The 23089-nt window shown below is 35.1% G+C and overlaps 1 protein-coding gene across 1 annotated transcript in view; it reads left to right on the top strand.

The window, feature by feature from the left end:
- The window catches only part of adam12b (ADAM metallopeptidase domain 12b), a 164240-nt gene that overhangs the window by 78857 nt on the left and 62294 nt on the right, over positions 1–23089 (top strand). Inside the window, exons 7-11 of the mRNA XM_056477759.1 lie at positions 496–561; positions 3036–3107; positions 3323–3492; positions 5382–5466; positions 16890–17038. Coding sequence (XP_056333734.1) covers positions 496–561; positions 3036–3107; positions 3323–3492; positions 5382–5466; positions 16890–17038 — 542 coding nt within the window. The remainder of the gene's footprint in view (positions 1–495; positions 562–3035; positions 3108–3322; positions 3493–5381; positions 5467–16889; positions 17039–23089) is intronic.

Below are 23089 nucleotides of genomic sequence, written 5' to 3'. Positions count from 1 at the left end.
CAACAATCTGTTATTTCTGAATGGGGTTACACTGGGATTTGTTGAACATGTGCTACATGCCTAAAGCATTCGCTCAATGTCATTAGCTAATTTTTGGCGGAAGTGGCGTTTAGCAGCTTTTGCATCTGAACTCTTCATATGTTTATGCTCAGTGATCCACCTTTATAGTTAATTTAAGGTAAGGATTTATATCTTAATCAAATTTTTTTTATTTAAACGGTGGTCATAGCTAAGTGTAAGCAAAGAAATTTGAAAATCTGGATGTACATAGATACATAGAAACTTATATAGGACCATATCAATTTATTTCAAGAAATTGGTTGAGTGAATCATTCACTGATTTGCTTGTCATTTATTAGTCAAGCCTTTAGAATGAATCACTCAATTAATTTGTAATCCAACCTGAATCTGCGTCGCCTTTGCTAAAATGGGTTTAATAATAGATAAATCAAACAATTAAAATGGTTTATGTGCTTTTTTCCCCTTTTTTCGCAGCATAAACGGGATGTTCAGAAGACCACCAAATATGTGGAGCTCATCATTGTTGCAGACAACAGAGAGGTAAGACAACAAAGCATCACAACAGGTTTGACACAGATTGCAGGGCAAGTTCAAAAGAGCTGTGTCTGACCTGAAGCGGCACTGCACAGAGCAATCAGTTGAAGATCAGATCAGTCAAGAGTATGCTCTAAAATATGCTCTCATACGCTGATTGCTCTGCAGTGGTGCATCAGTAAAACACACCGGGTTTTTTTAGGCTTGTAAAGTATTAGTCATTTATGTCAGTCATCTAAAGAATGGCACGAATGTTCAAGTTTGGGAAAATCAGCCCATTCCTGTCAGAATATGTGGCATAGCTATAGATCCAAGCAGTTGTAATTTTAAGACTTTTGACACAGGCTTTCGGGCCTGGAACAGTACCTCCCTAACACAACCCATGACTACACATCAGGCAACTTATTAAGTGACACTTTGACACTTTACAACAAGGCAAAAAGACTTTTCATAGCCTTCACCCTCACTGATCACCTGGAATGAGCAGCAAACCTCCACTCAAACTGCTGAGACCATCACCATTTGTGAAGGCACACCTCTTCTATAAGCACTTAACCAGCCCACACTCTTAAACCAACACACACACACTTATCTTTTTTGTACTTCCCATAAAGAAGTTCTGTGTATTATACAGTTTACTATGTGCTGTACTGTGTACTATGATATTTTCGTCGTTATGGGGACATTTGGTCCCCATGATGAAGGAAATACCAGGTAGACCAACGCTATCTCCTGGCAATTCGTAACTTTTTGATTTAGTGACTAATTCGTATGAATTTGTACGATATCATTTGTACAATTTAGCACCATTTGCTTATCCTCCAATGACAGGTGGGTTTAGGGGTGGAGTTGAGATGGGTGCCACACCTCCTTTTTAAAATCGAACATTTTTGTACGACAGAACTCATACAAATTTGTACGAATTGGGCACTAAACTGACAAAATGCAATATAGTTAAGTTTCCTCGTGAGATCAGGCTGGGTATACACACACACAAATTGTGTTCTATGAACAGTTTGCATTGCATTGTTCCTTGTTGCATAAAATCACTGGATATGTGCATTAATGTAAATATATATCATGATGACTTGCCTTCTAAACATGCTCAACCAAACTTACATTTTTTATAGTTTTAATATTACTGTGTTTTGTTTTGTTCTTCAATTTGATAGTTGTGAATCTCATAAAGGCATGAAAAATGAGACAGCAGCACATCGTAAGAAAGGAAGTGGGTCAGACACAATTTTTGACCACCTAATACATTTTTGTTGATAGGTTTTTGTTCTTGGAACTAATTTTAATTGATATAATTTGTATCATAATTTAAAGTTTTTTATTATAGAATTTATAAAATGAACATGAAGATCAATTAAAAGTGAGTGCAATGAAGTCCGTTTCTTAACAAAGCCCATTACCATGCTTCTGGAGCCAAACCAAGAGGCCAGAACAAAACCCTTTTGCACATGAACTCTAATATCAACTCATCGAACTTGAAAAAATCAAAGGAAATGCGCTATCATACACAATTATATTTGCTTAAGAACTGTGCAGTGTTTGTGTTACGGTAAAGTTTTGGTTCTTTGTTTCACCTTAGTAGGCCAAACCTAAAGCAGGTCATAGAGGGTGGAACCTGACAGGAAGTAGGGCAATGGTCCCAAATGATCAGACAGGAAACAGGAAGTGTTGTGTATAAAGTGAACATTGGATGTGGGAAAAGGAAACTGGGCAACAAGAAAGCTATCATATTATCGACACAGCTGTCTGTGGTTGAGTATGTGTGTATGTGTTTGAAGGAGAGAGAAACAGTATCTGACTAGAAAAGCATTTCATTTATTCTAGTAATTTAGCTTAATTAGGTTCTTTCTAATAGATTCCACATCAAAAAATACTACAGTAATTAATAGTAAAATACTATAGTGTAAATTATTTGCTACAATCTGTTGTGTTAAGTCAATAGTTCCTATAGAAACACAACTTTCAATATAAACACTACTCATTGGGCTACTGTTATTTTTCTACCTCTGGGTTATACTTTTGCTACAATACACTACAGGTTATACTACAGCATGTGTTACAGTTTATCAATTCCCTGGAGCGTTAATTAACAAAGAGTTGTAAATACTATTATACATGCAGTACAATACACTTTAGTATAGTGTGGTTTGAAAACACTATTATTTACTACTGTATACATTTCTATAGTATTTTTTTAAGCGGGATACATCAGTACTGAACCAAAAGTGACTGGCTATCACACTTGTCTTTGAGTGCTATTTTTCAGTGCCTCTTAGCCAGCGATAATGATCACTTCTGAGTGCTTTAAAGAGTGTGCCATTTATAAACACTTCTGATAACCGCCATATAAATGACAGTTTGGACGTACTGCCAATCAAAGAGCCCAGCTTGTTTAAAAAATCTATCTAGACTGCTGTTTTATATGGATTTGATATCTCACATATGTCTTTTCTTTCCCTTCTCAGTTCCAAAAACAAGGAAAAGATGTGGAAAAGGTTAAGCAAAGGCTAGCGGAGATCGCCAATTACGTGGACAAGGTATTAAATGCCACTCTTTGCCTGAATGAAAGAGAACACTTGATTAGAAGTTTAAAATAGATGTCTGACAGTCAGATATGAATGTCGAACTGCTGAGGTAAAGAACGAGCTTTTAAATGAAATGAAAGCCTGAGTATGAATTGACTGATGGAGAAATGAATGTACTGCTGGGTGTATGGGGTGGAGTTTGATTTTAACTGTATGTGCTGTCTTAGTTTTACAGAGTTCTGAACATCCGTGTAGCTCTGGTAGGATTGGAGGTGTGGAGTGATGTTGATAAGTGTTCAGTAACCCAAGACCCCTTCACAACCCTGCACGAGTTTTTGGACTGGAGAAAACTTAAGCTGCTACCTCAGCGGCCTCATGATAATGCTCAGCTCATAAGGTACAAACACACTTACAGTATATTAAAAACAGCTTTCCAACTTTGACTCTAGCTGCATTAATGCTCACTTCCTTTACATTATGAATGATAACTAAGAATGATAATTTCAATGTGGTAATGTCATTGGCTCTTGAACATTTCCTGCTTGTTCTCATACTTTATCATAACTGTAACAAGAGGCAATTCAGTCATATTGTCATGTTAAAACAGCTATCATAACATTATTGATCAATATGTGGCTCTTTTTGGATTCTCGGAAGCTATAGAAATTAAAAACGTTAAACAGGAAGTACATTGGGGCCGTTGTTATTGTTTACATTCCTCAAAATGGTCTATACAGTATCCTCCAAATATTAAGTAGCACATTTGGTCAATTAGAATGATTTCTGAGGATCAGTTATGTTAAAAATCAGGCTTTGCCATCACATAAATTATTTATTTGAGTAATATATTAACACTAGAACTACAGCTATATTACAGCTATATTACAAAAAGTGTCTTATTTCTAGGGTAATGAATTCATAAAAAATATCAAATAATCAAAAGTTAAAATTTAAAGTCCCCTGCAAGTCATTTCACTCGGCGGCCATCTTTAAAACACCTCTCTGACAGTATGCTCAAGCATTTTATTTAAATGAGGAAACATCAAATTTTTCAAAACTCCTTCCCAAGCTTCTGATTACATTACATATTTGGAATTACTAATAAAAATTCAACAACAACAAAGTCTTATAAGTTTCGTTTCTAAACGTCTGAATCAAACAAAATTGCAAGTGCACACTCGAAAGCAAGGAGATCACGACACCAACCTCGGTAATGGCCGTTCTACACATTATCATCCTCTGAATAATGGTCGTCAGATCGCGCTGATCTTCTGAAGTAATTCACAACATGGTTTTAATGGTGAATCTCCTTCAGAATTGACTCTTTGTTTACAAGAGTACAATTGCTCTTTGTTTACAAGTTTATGGCGTTTGAGTAATTGCTGTCATGTGATGTGCGTTTGACAGAACAGACTGTACCTCGTGTTCAATTCATACAGATTACAAAACCAAAAACTTTTTGTTTTCAAGTGCACTTAGTTCATTTAAAAGTACAGATTTCAAACTTTATATGTATATATTTCTTATGTATGTGAAGCAAGTATTCACTGAGATTCCAGTTCATTTGTTGACCACCAAAAGCACACGTCTGGTCTGAGCTTTACCCCCGGAGAAAAGTCAGTCTATAGTGATCGATGATTGGCTCCTGTACTGGTAGGCAGGGTTTCATTCGCCATATTGACCATTAATCTTTTCCCCATTCAAAACTATATGAGTGACATATCTTGCGTATTCTACAGCCTTTGTAAAATCTCAAAAGAAGTTTCAAATGTAAATATAATGTGACGAAAAATAATTATGGTAGAGTACATTCTAGTAGTTACAGAATTCTAGTTGCAGTGTGAAAAGAGAATGCAGATATATAAGTCTGTAATAATGTTTCACAATATTTAACTGTATTTTTGTCAAGTACATTTTACTATAATAATTTTGTACTCATACATTGTTATATTGAGATATCCTGATAAATATACTTATGAAATAGCCAAAAGTACTCCAAAGTGGAAAATAAATACAGAAAAAACAATTATATAGTACTTTATAACTTGCCAGTTATGCTAAATGAATATTTTTGGCCTTCCGACCTGTTCCCTTAGTTAGCAATATCATATTGTGAGTTCAGTATCATGACATGGCTTGATCTCTTTTCAAATAGTAAGACCTCTTTATATTTGCATGTTCAGCTGGTGGTCTGGTAGAAAGTTATGTATCGTCTTAATCTTTTCTTATTTGGCTACACCAGTTAATTGTCATGAATTTAACCGCATTTTCATTGTCTTGCGGCAGCGGGGTGTACTTCCAGGGCACCACAATAGGGATGGCTCCCATCATGAGTATGTGCACCGCTGAGCAGTCAGGAGGCATTGTCATGGTGAGAAATCAATCATCACACACTCTGGGTCCCATAATTAGCACATTCACACTGTGCTGCACAACCATCCAGCTGTTTCAAACCTTCATGATTTAAAATCATCCAAATTTAAAGAGATAGTTCGCCCAAAAAATTAACATCCTGTCATTAGTAATCACCCTCATGCTGTTCCAAACCCGGTAGATAACATTTTACATTAGGACTAAAGCCTCAAAAAAGATACTGAATTACTTTTGAGTTTCTAAAGCCTTCGTCCCCTTCATTGCAATGAGAGTGTGTGTGTGTGCATGTGTGTGAGCCAATTGCACACATGTGTGTGTGCAATGTCATGAGGGTGAGCAAATAATAGCAGGGTCACTACACCTAATCCTAAAGTACTGGTTGTATCCCACACAGACCCAGATCCATTAAATCTGTTTTTGTTTGGTTTTAATTTCAGAATTTTTCAACTGATCAATAGACAAAGGCTCTTGGTTGTTGGTTGTTTGCCCTGCACTCAGCATCCATCGGTTATCCCTTTATATATCTTTCACTTTCATCAGGTTAAACTGCCTCTACATTCTTTTTCATGTGTTTCTTGGTTTATTCATGTTTTCCTGGAAACACACATCATTTATTTGACTGCTGCTCTTCAGATGTGTGTTTTATCTTGAAGGGCCAGTGTTGTGGAGTAAAATACCAATTCGACTGTTGTAAAAATACAGTTTTTCATGTTTGCATGTAATCCTGGTGTTGTGTTATGCTTCAAGACAAACTATGTGCAAATCCATCCATTGCTGAGCATGTTTTTCTTAAAACAGCCCTATACTAAAGGTACTTCCAGGCATGTAATCTCAAAACTGCCCCTGTTTCCTACCATCACAACTTAATTCCTTAAAATTTTGGAAAGGTGAAACATCTCCACTGACTTTGTCTTCCATCATCTTCTTCAGAATTTGTTTCTTGTTCAAACATACAGTATGGGTGACGAGCAAAGCATGGCATAAGTCAACTTTTTGTGAGCTCCTGCAGTAACCTAATTATTTCATGATTAATTACAAATAAATATATGCTGATGATCAAATGAGGACGAGATAATACCTACGCTTTAACTGTGACATCAAAATATCCTAATATGGCATCAAAACTTAGAAATTTCAAGTATGATGGCTCTGAGAACCCACAGCCTACGACTCGTCTGGAAAGGGAACCGTAAACCAATCCAGCCAAACCCACCTCCCCAGTCCATTTAAACACGACGAAATGAACATAAGCATTGACGTGCTAAAATCTGACATCCTAACCTCTATAACAGCAGCTATTGGCACGATAATGCATGGTAAAATGAAAGCAGTTCTGGCAGAGGAGTTTGACTACTTGAAAAGTGAGCTACAGAAAATGAGATCTTGAAATTGCTATTAATACGGTAGCCACGCGTACCGAACTAAACAAACTTAACGTTAAAATCAAAGATGTGGAAGAAGGTCTGTCAGCATGGTCTGATGAAACTACAGCACTGCAAACAAAAGTGACAAAACTTGAGGGACAAGTGAAATAACTCGAGGAGAGATGTGAAGATGCTGGAGACGGGAGAGGAGGAACAACATAGAGATCGTAGGGGTGGCTGAAACGTCAGGCTCAGTTAAGTTGGACGCAGTATCAAAACTCCTCACATTGCAGCTTGACGCCCAGAAGACCAGGGGGAAACCTGTGAGCAATTATTGTACGCATGCACTTCTATCAGGAGATTTTAAGAAAAGTGCGAGAGATGACATTTCTGAAGTTTAGCGGACATTCGATAGCGATTTTTCCCGACTTCACTGCAAAGGTTGCAAAAGCCTGAGCAGCCTTTACAGAATTGAAAACGTGCATCAACAACTGACCAGACATCCGCTATGGACTCCTACACGGCAAAGCTACGATTCTCATTCAAGGGCGATCAGAAGGAATTTACTGAACCAGAGCAAGCCATGGATTTTGTGGGAAATATAGAAACAGCAAGGGTGTAACTTAATGGTAACAATGGATTCATTAACAAGCGTTTAGAAGACAGAAAAAAACATGTAAAATAACGAATAACAAACATTTGGGTGACTTAATCCAAGACTGCAACTTGCAAGTGAAAGTGGAGCAGGTAATTTAAGCTTGTCTGATGAAGGGTGAGGACTAATTAGCATATTTATGTCATATTGATATACTAAAATCAGGTAAGGGTATAAGGTTATATTAAAATACTTTTAAGGCATGAAGAATTTTCACCAATAACCAGTAAAAAATAAATGAATATCCCATTGAGATGATTAAAGATGAGTTGTACATGATAAAATTAGGCACTGCAGGGGTAAATTTCTTTTTTTTCTTAAGATAAAGTAAATCTGTCTTTAAATATATGCAAAAATATTTACTTTGCATACGATATTTTGAGTTCTGTAAGAGGTTATTAATATGTAATGGATAAATTACATCCAGCAGGTTTTTCTTGCAGAGTAAAACCCTACAATGTGATCAGGACTGACATGAGCACCCGGAAGGATTTTATTTTGTGATAACAACCAGCTGGATATACATATGCCACTTATTATACAGCAACTTCATACATAAGTAAATACCAAAATGCAAAATGTTGATACGAGTCAAAAATGTGATTAGCTCACTGAATGTGAAGCTTCTGGTTTTTCTAGCAAGTTTAAAGTAGACAAACATGTAAGGCACATGATGTCATTCTGCAGCTTTTTACTGTATAAACAATTTTGGGTACATAATATATCGATTTGAGATAGTACTGTTTTCAAATCTTGTTATTTCATATATCGTTAAAGTGTAAAAACAATTGGTCTGTCAAGAACACAGAAACAGTATTACAGAATGCAGCACTGAAAACCTTCATCTTCATGGTTACTCTAATAGATAACTACTGTACAACAAAGATACAGGGTGGCAGTAACTGCATTTGCATGAAACAAGAGAAAAAGAGTTTGTTATACCTGAATGACCTAATTAAATAATTGTACACAAACTATCAATTTGAGCTCATTAAAAATAAAACTTTCATGAATAAACAGTTCTTTGTAAGCATACTGTACAGCTCTGACTTTAGTTATCTGCATGAGGCAGGAAAAACAAGCTGCTGTATGGCATGACTGACCAATCAAAATTAAGTATTCCTGAGAGCTGTGTTATAAAAATGTATATTTGTATAAATGAATAAATAAATAAATAAATAAATAAATAAATAAATAAATAAATAAATAAATAAATAAATAAATAAATAAATAAAATTAATTAATTAATTCATTCATTCATTCATTAAAATAAATTAAAATAAAATAAAATAAAATAAAAACATCTATTACAACAATGCAAAATTTAAAAAATTATATTAGTGCCGTCCCAGCTAACAATTTTTAGGTTGTAAAAAGATTCCATTAACGTTACCATTTTGTTACATTAATGTTACATTATTTAATGTTTTTAAAATGTTCAAAACATCACATTTTTTAGACAATGCATTACCATATTTTTTTGGTTATTATACAATTATTCAAAACATTTTCAGAACATTTCAGTCTCATGTTATATTAATGCACTGTTTTATACTATTGGAACATCCAATCCACAATATATTAGTAGTGTTCTGAGAACGCTTCCCTAATTATATATATATATATATATATATATATATATATATATATATATATATATATATATATATATATAAACATTATTGTGGAAGGTTCTTAGTTAAAACCTGATCAGTTTTTTTAGGTGATGTATTAAGTCAAGGCAAGGCAAGGCAAGGCAAGTTTGTTTATATAGCACATTTCATACACAGTGGCAATTCAAAGTGCTTTACATAAACAGGAATAAAAGAAACAAGTATAAGAAAAATAAAAACAAATAATAAAAATGGTAAAAAAAATTAAATAAATAAGCATAAAAACAGATAAAATGTGTTATAAAAGAATGAAAAAGAAAAGAAAAACATAATAGTGCGATCTGTCGGACGTAGCACAGTGCTCATTCAGTAAAGGCACAGCTAAACAGATGTGTTTTCAGTCTTGATTTGAATGTGCCTAATGTTGGAGCACATCTGATCATTTCTGGAAGCTGATTCCAGCAGTGAGGGGCGTAGTAGCTGAAAGCTGATTCACCCTGCTTTGACTGAACTCTTGGAATTTCTAGTTTATTTGATCCTAAAGATCTGAGTGGTCTGTTAGGTTTGTATTTAGTGAGCATATCTGTAATGTACTGAGGTCCTAGGCCATTTTGTGATTTATAGACCAGTAATAATACTTTAAAATCTATTCTGAATGTAACTGGGAGCCAGTGTGATGACATGAGGACAGGTGTGATATGCTTTGATTTCCTGGTTCTGGTCAGAATTCTGGCCGCAGCGCTCTGGATGAGCTGTAACTGTCTGACTGTCTTTTTGGGAAGGCCTGTGAGGAGGCCATTACAGTAATCCACCCTGCTGCTGATAAAAGCATGAACAAGTTTCTCTAAGTCTTCACTGGAAACAAAGCATCTGATTCTTGCAATGTTTTTGAGATGATAGTATGCTGATTTACTAACTGCTTTGACATAACTATTGAAACTCAGATCTGACTCCAGAGTCACACCAAGATTCTTGACCTTATTTTTTGTTGTTTGACCCTTAGAGCCAAGGTACGCATTCACCTTGAGAACCTCATCTCTGTTCCCAAACGCAATTTTCTCTTTGTTTAACTGAAGAAAGTTTTGGCACATCCAATTGTTAATTTCATCAATGCATTGGCAGAGGGTGTCAATGGGGCTGTAGTCATTAGGCAGTAAGGCTAGGTAGATCTGAGTGTCATCAGCATAGCTGTGGTAGGAGATTTGTTTTTTCTCATTATTAACATTATTTTTTGGTTGTAATAATGTTATTCAAAACATTTCAGTCTCATTTTAAATTATATTTGTTCTCGGAATGTTATTTAAAATGTAATTAGAACATTTCATTCACATTAAGTTAACATTCAAAGAATGTTACAAGAATGTTACAAAAACACCATTTTATAACATTAGATGCTAACATTTACACAACATTTAAGGAACATTACGGAATGTTCCCTGTTAGCTGGGATGTACACTTTTAAAGCAAACTTTAAAGAGGCCGTTTATGATCTTGTAGCACACAGCACTTTTAGTGTGAAAATTAATCCACTAATCTACATGCACAGGAGCTGTAGAAGGTCATGCGCACGTTTAATCTACTTTTTCTCTCACCCATCCCAAAAGCTGCTTGTCAGTCAATGCAGCACTATCCTCATACGACCATTTATCGCAGTTTTTGCTGCTCTATGACTAAATAACACACATTTACATTTTTATTAGTCTAGATCTATCATCCATGCCACTGTAATAAACTGTCTCTCTTAAACAGGGCCTCACAGAGATGAAGTCATTAGCCATAGGTCTGACTTACAAACTATTGTGCTGCTCTATGATAAATGATTTCCATTACTTTCTTAAAGGGGTAGCTCACCTGAAATGAGATTCTGTCATCAATTACGCTGGCTTATTCTTGCCCGCAAAACTGTGTGATTAGATTTCTTTTACCAAAAGGTTTTATACTGTACTTTTTGTATACAAAGAAAGTGAAAGGTCACCGAACGTGATACCACAGGGTGTCTGAGGGGCCTTAAAAAGTATTAAAAGTTGATAAATCAATGTAGAGAAATTTAAGACCCTTAAATATTAAAGCATTAATAAGACTTAAATGCGTATTTAAATGCTATAAAGTTTGCCTGAATTAATCTGCAAATATCAGTAAGCTGTGTAGTTTATGAAATTAATAAAACCCTGCTAGATTTCACATCATGCTGCTTTGTTTATTGCAGTAACTAAGGCAACACACTTATTTCTGCAGTTCTATTGACCTTATTCTCTTTGTACGAGAGGGCGCAGCCAAATGAATCTCTTTAACTTGAGACTTCCGGTCTCATTAACTTTCATTCATTTTCAGATGTTTATAACAGCTTGTTCTCCTGCTTAATGTTGCAAACTGAGGTTTTCTTATTATATTATTCTGCTTTGTATGTATATAGTCATGAACACACTTGTCTGTAGAGTAAGTAGTTTGATCGTTTTCTGTTGTTTATTATTCCTAGTCATTAGCCATGGGGAGCTGAATGAAGTTATAAAACAATTGCAAAACAAGAGCACTTCCGCATTGCAGAATAAGGTCAATAGGCACCAACCTGCTGAATTGGCTAGGTTTAATAGATTTTTTTTCTTACATTTAATATTTAATGAACATAAAAAGTTAAAATCTTGCCAGTGTTTCCTGTTGAAAACTAAAGTTGTCCTAATATGCATGGAAAGGTCTTTAAAAAAAGGTCTTATGTATTGAAAATGTATTGTATTTCACTCTCTGATTCCTGTATATACTCTGTACCAAAATGACAGATTTTGTAAGTTAAATAAGATTTGACTTATATACCTTACAAAATGGGTCAGTTTAATGTAATTTAGGTTAAAAGACTTGTAAAGTTAACTTGATTCAACATTTTTTTTTACTATAAATCTCCACAAAAGTTCACATACACGTAGCAAACACTTTCAACTGAATTATTGATGTTGTTTTTGGCATTTATTTGGCGTACTACGGTGGCTGGGAAGTGCAAAACAATATTACAAAGTGTGAAACACTTTTACAAAGCTCGAGACAAATTTACATTTTGAAAAACATTTTTACCTATCATAAGACGGAATTACATAGGGAAAACTATTTTACCAAGGACGAAACAAATTTACATCTTAGAAAAAAATTTAAAACACACAACACACTTTCACAAGTCCTGAAACAAATTAACAATTACAGATTCCTTATGGAAAGGGAATGTACCACACACTGGGATTGACGCTGGGAAAAGTGTTGTCGTTGGTGAGCGAGGTAACCGCGTTCGTGTTGTGGAGTACATGGCGAAAATAAAGTTTATGGCGACAGAACGTGGACTGCAGTCGAGGGTTGTTTTGCCCGTTTTGTGACAAACACATGAGCAGCTTAATGCGGCTTTGCTTTACGTGTGGTCAGTCCTTGGAGTTTATAAAGGACACAGACCAGATGGAAACACCAGACATACAGTACTGCATCAATGTGTTCAATAATTTAACAAGGGCCACTCGTTCGCTGTAATCGTGGACATGATGTCAAGTCTACACGGTGCAAATATCTGCTTAAGGACTCTTAACAGTAAACTGAACGAAGCCGGTGTTATGGTTTAACTGGTGACCCTTTCCAAATGTAAACTATTCTCGTTTGCAGATTAGCAGATTCATCACTTTTTCACAGCAACAAAACATGCCCATACCGAATAAATATTCTTATTACTTGGTGTCAGTGTCATTGTAAGCATTATTGACTTTAATATTTGTGTGGCAGAAGAGTATATAACCAAAATTAATATAAAGAAATAATTATAATTGACATGTCATCAACGGGATTCGAACCCAGGTCAAAAGGTTCAGCGCAAGTATCAAGCAACCTATCTAACTGAGCTGACCAGGTCTATATGGTGATGTTGGTTTTGATATCTTTATCAGTCAACATATGTCATGCTCTGATTGTTTACATGTACTTGTGTTTACATGTTTCTACATACTCTCACGCTGATGTTTTCTCAGAATAGCTCTAATGTTTTATCGCTGTTGGTCAAACCATGATTTTTATAGTTGTAGACTCATGTTAACCTGTGTCTACAAAGTCACACATGAGCTGATATTTTCCTGTGTGTGGTACATTCCACGTCACTTCCGGTGTGTGGCACATTCCCTTTCCATAAGGAATCTGTAATTGTAAATTTGTTTCGTCCTTCGTAAAATAGTTTTTCCCATGTAATTGTGTCTTATGATAGGTAAAAATGTTTTTCAAAATGTAAATTTGTCTCGAGCTTTGTAAAAGTGTTTCACACTTTGTAAAGTTGTTTTGCACTTCCCAGCCACCGTAGCGAACAGATGGATGAACATTCTGCCAAATATCTCTTTTTGTGTTCTGTGACTTGAAAAGTAAATGATTACAGAAGTTTCATTTTGGTAACACTATTCAGTCAATTTAGATTAATTAAAGATGGGATGGAAATGGAAGAGAAAGTCGGGACATGAAAAGGAATATGAAACGAGACACTTTGCGGACCAATGTATTTTTGCATTGGTTTCTGTGGTGTCGTGTTTCCACATGCATGTTTCTCCTTCATATACTTGCATATGGCGAACAGAGGCAGAAATTGAATCTGGTTGTGGATTAAACCATCTTGTACCATGTTTAAAGTCTGATCAGCTTAAAAAGTGTTCCCAATCCTGTCCGTTGACTATCAAATTATCTAAGAAGATTCGATTCTGACAGTTTGACCTTTGTGTGAGCAAATTTGAACAAACCATAATGGACACATTGTGCATGATTATAGGAATCCAGAAGTTGGGAATGTCTTTGATAGGAGATACTCTATAAAATCTGGAAGTAACTTGACAGAAACCCAAAAGCACTTAAATATGGCTGTTACCACTATAAAGGCATGATCTTTTCAATGTGGCAGCTTGGTAGTGGTTTCTTGGAATAGTTAAATCTGGATTTCCCAGGGCATTAACCACCGTATTAGTCTGCAATTATGCTCGAAGAGGGGCAAGTCATTCACACTCACAAAAAAAAAAAAAAAAAAAACGGTCATCAGTGGCACCCTATAGATCTTGAATAAATGAAATGAGGCAGAGAAATATCACCCCTGTTGGCTCTGAAATCCAAGATGAGCCTGTCATGTTCCTCACCCTGTAATCAAAGCAGGAAATGGCAGTTTGATGTACAGTGAAATGGGGGGAAAAACACAGTTAGGGCATAGTTCTGTGAAAAGACGGCAGCTAAATTAAGAAGAAAAAAAAAAAGGTCTGTTTCTGGGTTATAAGAGGTGGTTCGCTGGTAACCAGGTCACGTTCATGAGGCAGCAGGGAGGTTTTCTTCACCTCAGCTGAAATGGATAATGCTGAAGCTCGGCTTTGTTCTCTGTGAACAGATGATGAAGGGAGCAGAAGAAAAAAGGAAGGAGAATAAGAGCAGTGGTGCTTGTATGTGTGTTTTATGGCAAGCTTGAAAGATATTTTAAAAGAGCGAGTTTGAAAGGGAAAGGATAAAAATTCAGGAGCATCCGCAGTCCTTGAAGACGTTTAATAACAGAATCAGTCTTTTCATATGTCGTAGATTATTATTCACTGATTATGTTTTTTCCAGTCTTGTATGTATAAATAACTTAGAGTGTACATAAATAAACAGTACTCTACAGTATTTCTTAGTTCATTATTTTGTATAATAAAATATACTTAAGGTTTCTGTAACACAGGGAGTTGTGGTACGTATGTACATGAGTCAGGCAGGCAATGGTCAAAGCAGGAGCAAACAGAAGCATGAGGGTAATTTAAAAGCATAGTCGTGTTATGTCAGTTCAGACTGCTTGATTTTAATGTGTTCTTACTGAAAATAACATCGGGCATTACCTACAGCCATTGAGAGCGCAGCATCCTCTATTATTGGTATCTGCAGGCCAGCTTGAGGTTGAGGGAAAAGTTAAAATGGCTTATTTTCCATCTAGTTGGACCCAAGAATAACTAGTGGATATTTGGCAGGAGCACCCGTGTCTGTTTGTCGTGTCATCTGAGCAAAACCACAACTGGGTCAAAAAAGAGAAATTGCTAATTCCCTTCATAGGCCAGGTGAGCAAAACAAGTACATCTTCTACCCCACAAAAGGCTTCCTTCTCATTATGTAGTCAATAACAAAAGATATATTCCATGACCTCTCATTATTTCCATGTCATTTTTTGCGTGCGTTTGGTTATGAAATGTAGTTTGTGGACCGAGACAAAGTTGTCATCGATTCTCTTAAAGTCTTGCAGTGTGAAACCCACTGTCGCTGATCCATAATACAGTGTAAACACAGCACTGACAGAACTCTAGCCCAGATAGTCATGCAGTGTGAAAACATCTGTGACATGACTACTTTGAAAATCATGCAGTCTAAACTCGGCATTAACAGACAAAATGGTCGATACAGGCAAACAAGACAAGGGTCAAAAGCACGGCAAGACTAGACAAGGAAACGTTACAGAAATGTTACAGACAAAAAGACTCAGCACTGTGTGTGTATGTGAATATGAGGTGTATGGGGTGGAGGGACGGTTGCGATCGCAAAGTGAAGAGTGGGGTGGGGGGGGTGGGGGGTATTGGATCGCAAAGTAAGAGAGGATGTTTCCCAATCGCAAAGTGAAGGGAGGGGAGGTGGGCGATTGAGCAAGAGGGTCACCTCAGCCAATGAGGGCAAAGGGGCTGTGGCTCTAGCCACCAGGCCACCCCCCTGTGCACGGCCCTGGTGAGACGTTTTTCAAAGAACCATTTTTCATTGTTTAAAAAATTCTAAAGAAACTTCTTCAACTTAAAGAACAGGTTCCACATTCTAAAGGTTCTTCCTGAAAACCATTGATGCCAATAAATAAACTTTATCTTAATTTATGTATATTGGATAAATGTTGTATGTATGTGTCCATTCAAATGTAAGATCTGAAGGAGGTTGAATGGTTTAACATAATTATTGTTTAAATTGGTAAGGTTTAAAAACTTCATTCATTTATAGTCATATCAAATCTGACAAGTATGTTTCACACTGGCTTATTATCTTGGCTGTGTATTGACAACAGACTCTGGACTTTTTACACTAATATGAAATTTCTAGTCTATGGGTCTTTTTTCTGATTTTACTACCTGGCAATATAAAGCAACCTCTATTATATTCAGAAGCAATTTTTTGTGTTCCCCCTGACACTTAAAAAATGCTGGGTTCCACACAATTCTTTATGTTGTCCCAACACAAATTGATTAGGTTAACTTAATGGTTTTTACTAATTTAAGTAGTTGTCCCCAAAAAACTCAAGAGCTCATTTTATATAAGCAAAAAACTTTTTGAGTATAGTATCTCTTTAAGAATGTCATTTTATGTTGTACATACACTACCGGTCAAAAGTTTTGGGTCAGTTTTTTTTTTTTTTTTTCATGTTTTTTCTTTGTTTTAAGGAAAATTATTTGGTTCATCAAGGCGGCATTTATTAAATGTAAAAAAAAAAGTTGAATAGTTAAATATTTTATCAAATTAAAAATAGCTGCTTATTGTATATGGTTTCAAATGAAACTATTACTCCAATCATGAAGGATTTTATTAATATTACCAATAATAATCATAATAATTAATATTAGAGTGATTTCTGAAGGATCGTGTGAGTCTGAAGACTGGAATAATGAAGCTGAAACTTCATCTTTAAAAATCACTGAAATCAATTATTAAATGAAATTATAAACTACTTTTGACCGGTAGTGCACGTCCAAAACACACACACAAAAGAAAAATACAGCACAAAGAAGTAAAATGACATCTTGTGGTTTCCTAGGACCACTCGGACAATGCTCTAGGAGCTGCTGTGACTCTGGCCCATGAGTTGGGCCATAACTTCGGAATGAACCATGACACCCCAGAGCGAGGCTGTGGCTGTAGGATGACCGTAGACCGTGGCGGATGCATCATGACCCCCTCTACAGGGTGAGTGTTTGACAAATTACTCCCTTTCAATTTTCAGGAAAGACCGAACAGATCAAGATCTAACTAGTCTCCAGTAACCCCTCTCGTTCTCCTGAGTGGAGTAACCTGTCTGGATGTGATGTATTAATGCAGTGCAGACGCATCACTCTGCAGCTCAATTAGTCTCGACGAGCCCCATTATCTGGAGAACAGGCAAATCAAGCTCTCATCATTCATGTACACAAGAGAATAATCAGCCGTTTACCTGCATCTTATTGACCAGGGGTTAATTAGATGTCTATCTGTGATGAATTTGCACTACATACCCGTGCGTCAGCATTGACGTGAGCCCAGGCTCGAATTGAGCCTCAAAACTGGAAGATGGGTGGAAGACTTGCTTTGTCCACTCAGAAATTTGGATTTCAGACATGCAGTCGTCGTCTGGTTTCTCATGATAACGCGCTTGTCGGTAAGGATTTTTTGGCGTGTGACTGGTCTCGGACATGGGTAAACAGCAGGTTGATAAGGTGAGGCTGGCTCATAATGGGAAATTTCTCTCCCTGCACTTAGGCCAGTTTACCTTATCAGACAATGAAGCAGAGAGTCAGCTGGGATGGGTGTTTAGATGTGTCGGTGGAGTTGACGGAGTGTGAAATCTGCCATCTTTTTTTGGCATTCAGTTATGAAGCCAGGTCGGGCCAATCACCTATGCCATAAATGTCATGTGACTAATTGATCTGAAGTAGCAGGACAGCAACAGCAGAACAGTGCTGATTGGCTCATGGCATGATGAGACTGATGCAATCTTTTGATTAGTGAGGTTTGATTTTAATGTTCATTTTAAAAATCTAAATGATCAGAGATTGCTATAATGTCCTAAAATATATTTAAAAATCTAATATATATTTTGTATTAATTTAATTTAATTTAATTTTTATTTTATTTTTAATTTATTTTATTTTATTTTATTTTATTTTATTTTATTTTATTTTATTTTATTTTATTTTATTTTATTTTATTTTATTTTATTTTATTTTATTTTATTGCATACAAAACAATGAATTTGCTGCTATGGGTAATGGGTTCTTGGTATGTCAGACACACATTGACTTCTAGTGCCTTTGAGATATTCCAGGATCAAATCTGTGGCACTTGAACTTTGTTTTTTTATCTATAAAGTAAGCTGCAGTTTACAGTTTCAGAAAGTCAGTCTTGAGTACTCATCAGTTCGCTCTGGGCTGTGACTGCTTTGCAATCTCTCTGCTGTGACTGTCTTATCTCATATAGGGGGGATATTTTTGTTGGACCGCTGCTCAATTCTGGATCTCGGCCATAACAAACAGCACAAGCCTATTCTCCCATTATGCGTTCATTTGACAAGACAACAGGCAGAGAAGAAACTGCTCTGGGCTTTTTTTTTTAAATGTCCTCAGAGGTGTTTTGTCATCTATTTCAGCCGCAGGTACCAAGGGAGGTTGACATCATTTTTACTTTTCCCTTAAAAAATTCATAGCTCCAAATTTCTCCAGCAGCGCAATGGATGAATACTTAAAGGACTTGGCGCTTCTGTAAAAAGAATGTGCTTTTAAAAGAATGCTCAAGTGCTAAAGCTTGTCTGCACCTTTCAAAATAAACCATTCGCTCAGCGGAGCGGCGTTTGAGGGTTTGGAGGTCGCAGTCTAGAGTTTTGGTGTGCACTTCTGATAGGTTCATGTAGGGTTTGTTTTGTATTGTTTTGGGGCAGTGCACATGAGTTTGTTGTATCAGAGAAGCTGTGTACTATTGCAGAGTCAGGAAAACGCTGACCTATTTTTCACTTCCCAGGGGAGAGACGCAAACTTCCTTGGTTTATTCAACCCTAAAGGCCGAAACTGCACGGACACACGCGGTCTCAAAGACACAAAAACAGATCTACTACATGGAAACATACAGTACTGGTGGCTACCATAGATACTGTATATGAAAAAAAATCTTTGTTTTGTCTATTTTTATAGACTTTTTGAATATTTTACTGGAAAAAAAATATGCTTTTGAGAAATAAATCTTTTTTTTTAATGGAGGAAATAAATAAGTGACTATAAAGATACATATATTTATTATAGTGTTATTTTTATATATTTGCAAATTACAACGATTTCTGAAGAATCATGTGACATTGAAATGTAATTACTGCTGAACAATTCCATTTTGACATCAAAGGAATACATTTTGTACAAAATAATTGTACGATTGGGTTTTAAACCACAGCGGTTCGAACTGTAGTTCTGCCGAATGACTAAAAAATTATCAGTATTGATGGTAAAAAACTGTACATTCTGGTCAAACCATCCTTCTGCAATCTTATACAAAAAACTGAAGTATGGGCAGTATTAATAGCTATAAATGTGGGAGAGCGTTGATATTATGTGATTGTTTTGTATGCAATATGGAACAATTAGGTGTTGATGTTAAATCAAAAGTAATTCACAAATACTTGAAAATGAAATGATTTAATGAAAAGAACTTGCTATGGTTACAACTGAATTAGTTACAAAATAACTGTATATAATGATAAAATATGGAATGATAAAACATTTGATATAAATTGTACCCAGCTTAAATGTAAAATTAAAGTTACCAGAGGTAGAAGGAGAGACAGGGGGAGGGAGAGAGAGACAAAGAGAGCAGGCCCAGAAGTTAGCCTGATTGCAGTAGAGTCAGAGAAGATAGACTTCAGAGGAGGAGAGGAGCAGAGGAGGAAAGCAGACCAGGAAAAGACAGGCCAGAAAAAGAAAAGAGACAGAGCAGCGTTTTACCATCTATTTTGTATCTTTCTTGATCATGTGACTAAAGCCCAAATGCTAAGACATTCAAACTGACCAATCAACATCGATGACCACATCGTAAAACCCCCAAAGTCAACATACCAGGCCCTGATCTTATCAGTATCTGCCTTTGGAGTCAGTATGGACCTTCTTGAGTCAAAAAGACATGTTTTATCATGTAAACAAACGCATATAATAATTTAGCCTCTTACATAATTATAATTTTGGAGTAATATTTCACAATATTATTATAATATACAGCTTAACAAGTCTTACAGATTCCATTTTTGAACACTGGTATATCATATATTATACAAAGAAATCTAAATACACTTGAATGATAGCATCTGTTTTAAGATTAAATTCTTTTTGCTTGAATTATAAATAAATGAAAGCCTTTGTTAATCAACATTTTTGCCTTTTTTTTCTTTTTTTTTTATATTTTACTGGAAAAAGAAATTTGATGTTGTAAAAACAGGTAAATACAAAAGTGACCATAAAGACATTTATTGTGTGACAAAATAAATTTATGTTACTACAAAAAAGGAAATGACAATCATGTTACATTGAAACATAATTACTGCTGAAAAATACAGTTTTGACATCAAAGGAATACATTTTGTATGAAATAATTATAATTGGATGTAATATTTCACAAAATTAATATAAAATACAGCATAACAAATTGTACAGATTCCATTTTTGAACAATAGCATATCTAGTTTAGTTTTTATTTTGATATAGAATTTAATATATAGTGTTTTATTTTATTCTGTTACACATGCAATTACATAGTGATATTAAAATGTGGAAGCTATTTATCACTATAATAAATTAATTTTAAAAACATTTCCATATTATAAGAAGGAATATAAATACACTTGAATGATAACATGTTTTAAGAGTAAATTACTTTTGCTTGATATATAAATTATAAATTTGTGAATCAACATTTTTGTCTTTTTAAAAAATATATATATTTACATTTTACTTGAAAAAGAAATTTGATTTTGAGATAAATATATAAATATAAATATATTTCTTAAAAGAAGTAATTACAAAAGTGACCATAAAGGTATTTGTTGTGTTACAAAATAGATTTATTTTTCTACAAGTAAGCAAACGACAAAGATTTCTGAAGAATCATGAGACTATTTTGGAGTAATATTTCGCAATATTATTATAAAATACAGCATAACAAATTTCGCTGATTCCAATTTTGAACAGTAGTATATCTAGTTTAGCTTTTATTTTGATTTAGAATTTAATATATAATATTTTCTTATATATTCATATTACAATTACATGGTTATATTAAAATGTATGATTATAGTAAATTTATTTTAAAAATATTTGCAAATTTTAAGAAGATGAATACACTTGAATGATAACATTATTTAAGATTAAATTCTTTAACTTGAATTATACATAAATCTATTAAGAAACCTATTATTTCAATATATTTAAAAAAAAATGGGGCAGACAGATGCAGATATAAAAAAAAATCACATTCTCAGTTTGATCCTTTGTCTCCATGCTGTTTTCACTGACTAAATAAACCTCCTGTATGTTGGCTCTCACAAAGCACACAATCTGGCTCTGATTTATTCAGTTCCTCAAAACCCTTTTCCTGCTGTTGTGGGATGTGTTGCGCTGCTCCGACTCTGCAAGGATCTATTTTAAAGTTCAAACATGAGAAATTCATGATCTTGCATGCAGAGTTTTTTTTTTTCTCTTTTTTGACAGCTGCTGTGAGCTCTCAGCCCCAGTGTCCTATCAGCAGCGCAGAGCAAGCATTAACATACAGTCTGAGAGATTCAGAGTTGGGAACTTAGCAGAAAGACAAATGAATCTGCGTAAGATAGACTGGCAGACAAGACAAATGCACAAAATAGCAAGATGCAGAAACAAAAATAAAAGTATGATAGCTGAAGAACTACTCTTAAAGGGACAGTTCACCCAAAAAAAATTTAAACCGACACACCTCCATGTGGTTCCAAACTTTTTTAAGCTTCAATCTTCTATTGAACACAAAAGAAGATATTTTGAAGAAAGTTCATCAACCTGTAACTATTGACTTCCGTAGAATAAAATCAATACAAATACAATGAAATCAATAAAATACAATGGATGTTCTTGATTGTATTGTAGATTTCTAGCATTTTTCAAAATATCTTCTTTTGTGTTCAGTAGAAGAAAGAAAGTCAAAAAGGTTTGAAACAAATCCTTTAAGTCAGTTGACTATTAATATTTTTGGCCAGATAAAATAGCCACCATGTGTGCCAAATGACAATGTAAGGAAGACATAAGGTACTCTTTTGCAAATGAATAGATGAAAAATTCAATGCTGAACATAGACGAATGTAAGAAAAAGATGTCAGGAATTTTAATTTAAAGAGGTAATTGCCTTCATATAAAAAACAAAGGTTCTTTATAGTGAATCATGGTACCAAAATATGTTTGTGACATTTTATGAAATTGTGAAGATTATTAAAATGCTATTCAAACTAAGAACAAAAAGATTGCTATAAGAACTCTTCAACCATGTTCTTTGTGGAACCCAAAAATGGTGGTATTTCACTTCAAAACATTACCCCCTGAGATGTATCAAATCTTTTTTTTTTTTTTTTTTTTTTTTTTTACAGATACAGTGCATTTGCAAAGTATTCAAAGCGCTTCACTTTTTCCACATTTTTTATGTTACAACCTTGTTCCAAAATGGATTCAATTCATTTATTTCCTCAAAATTCTACACACAATAGCCCATAATGACAATGTGAAAAAATATTTTTTTAAATTGTTGCAAATTTATTACAAATATAAATCCTGAAAAATCACATGTACATAATTATTCACAGCCTTTGCTCAATACTTTGTTGATGCACCTTTGGCAGCAATTATAGCCTCAAGTCTTTTTAAATATGATGCCACAACTTGGAACACCTTTCTCTGGGAATTTTTTCCCATTCCTCTTTGCAGTACTTCTCAAGCTCTATCAGGTTGGATGGGATGCGACGGTGTACAGCCGTATTCAGATCACTCCAGAGATGTTCAAAAGAATTTAGGTCTTGGCTCTGGCTGGGCCACTCAAGGACATTCACAGAGTTGTTGTGAAGCCACTCCATTGATATTTTAATGGTGTGCTTTGGGTCATTGTCCTGCTGGAAGATGTACCGTCGCCCCAGTCTGAGGTCAGGAGCACTCTGAAGCAGGTTTTCATTCAGGATGTCTCCAAAGAGTTCAATTTCAGTCTCATCACAGCAGAGAA

Source organism: Danio aesculapii, chromosome 17 (assembly GCF_903798145.1).
Source record: "Danio aesculapii chromosome 17, fDanAes4.1, whole genome shotgun sequence".
Taxonomy (NCBI): Eukaryota; Metazoa; Chordata; class Actinopteri; order Cypriniformes; family Danionidae; genus Danio; species Danio aesculapii.
Note: the sequence above shows the minus strand (reverse complement) of the source record. Positions and strands in the feature narration are given on the sequence as shown.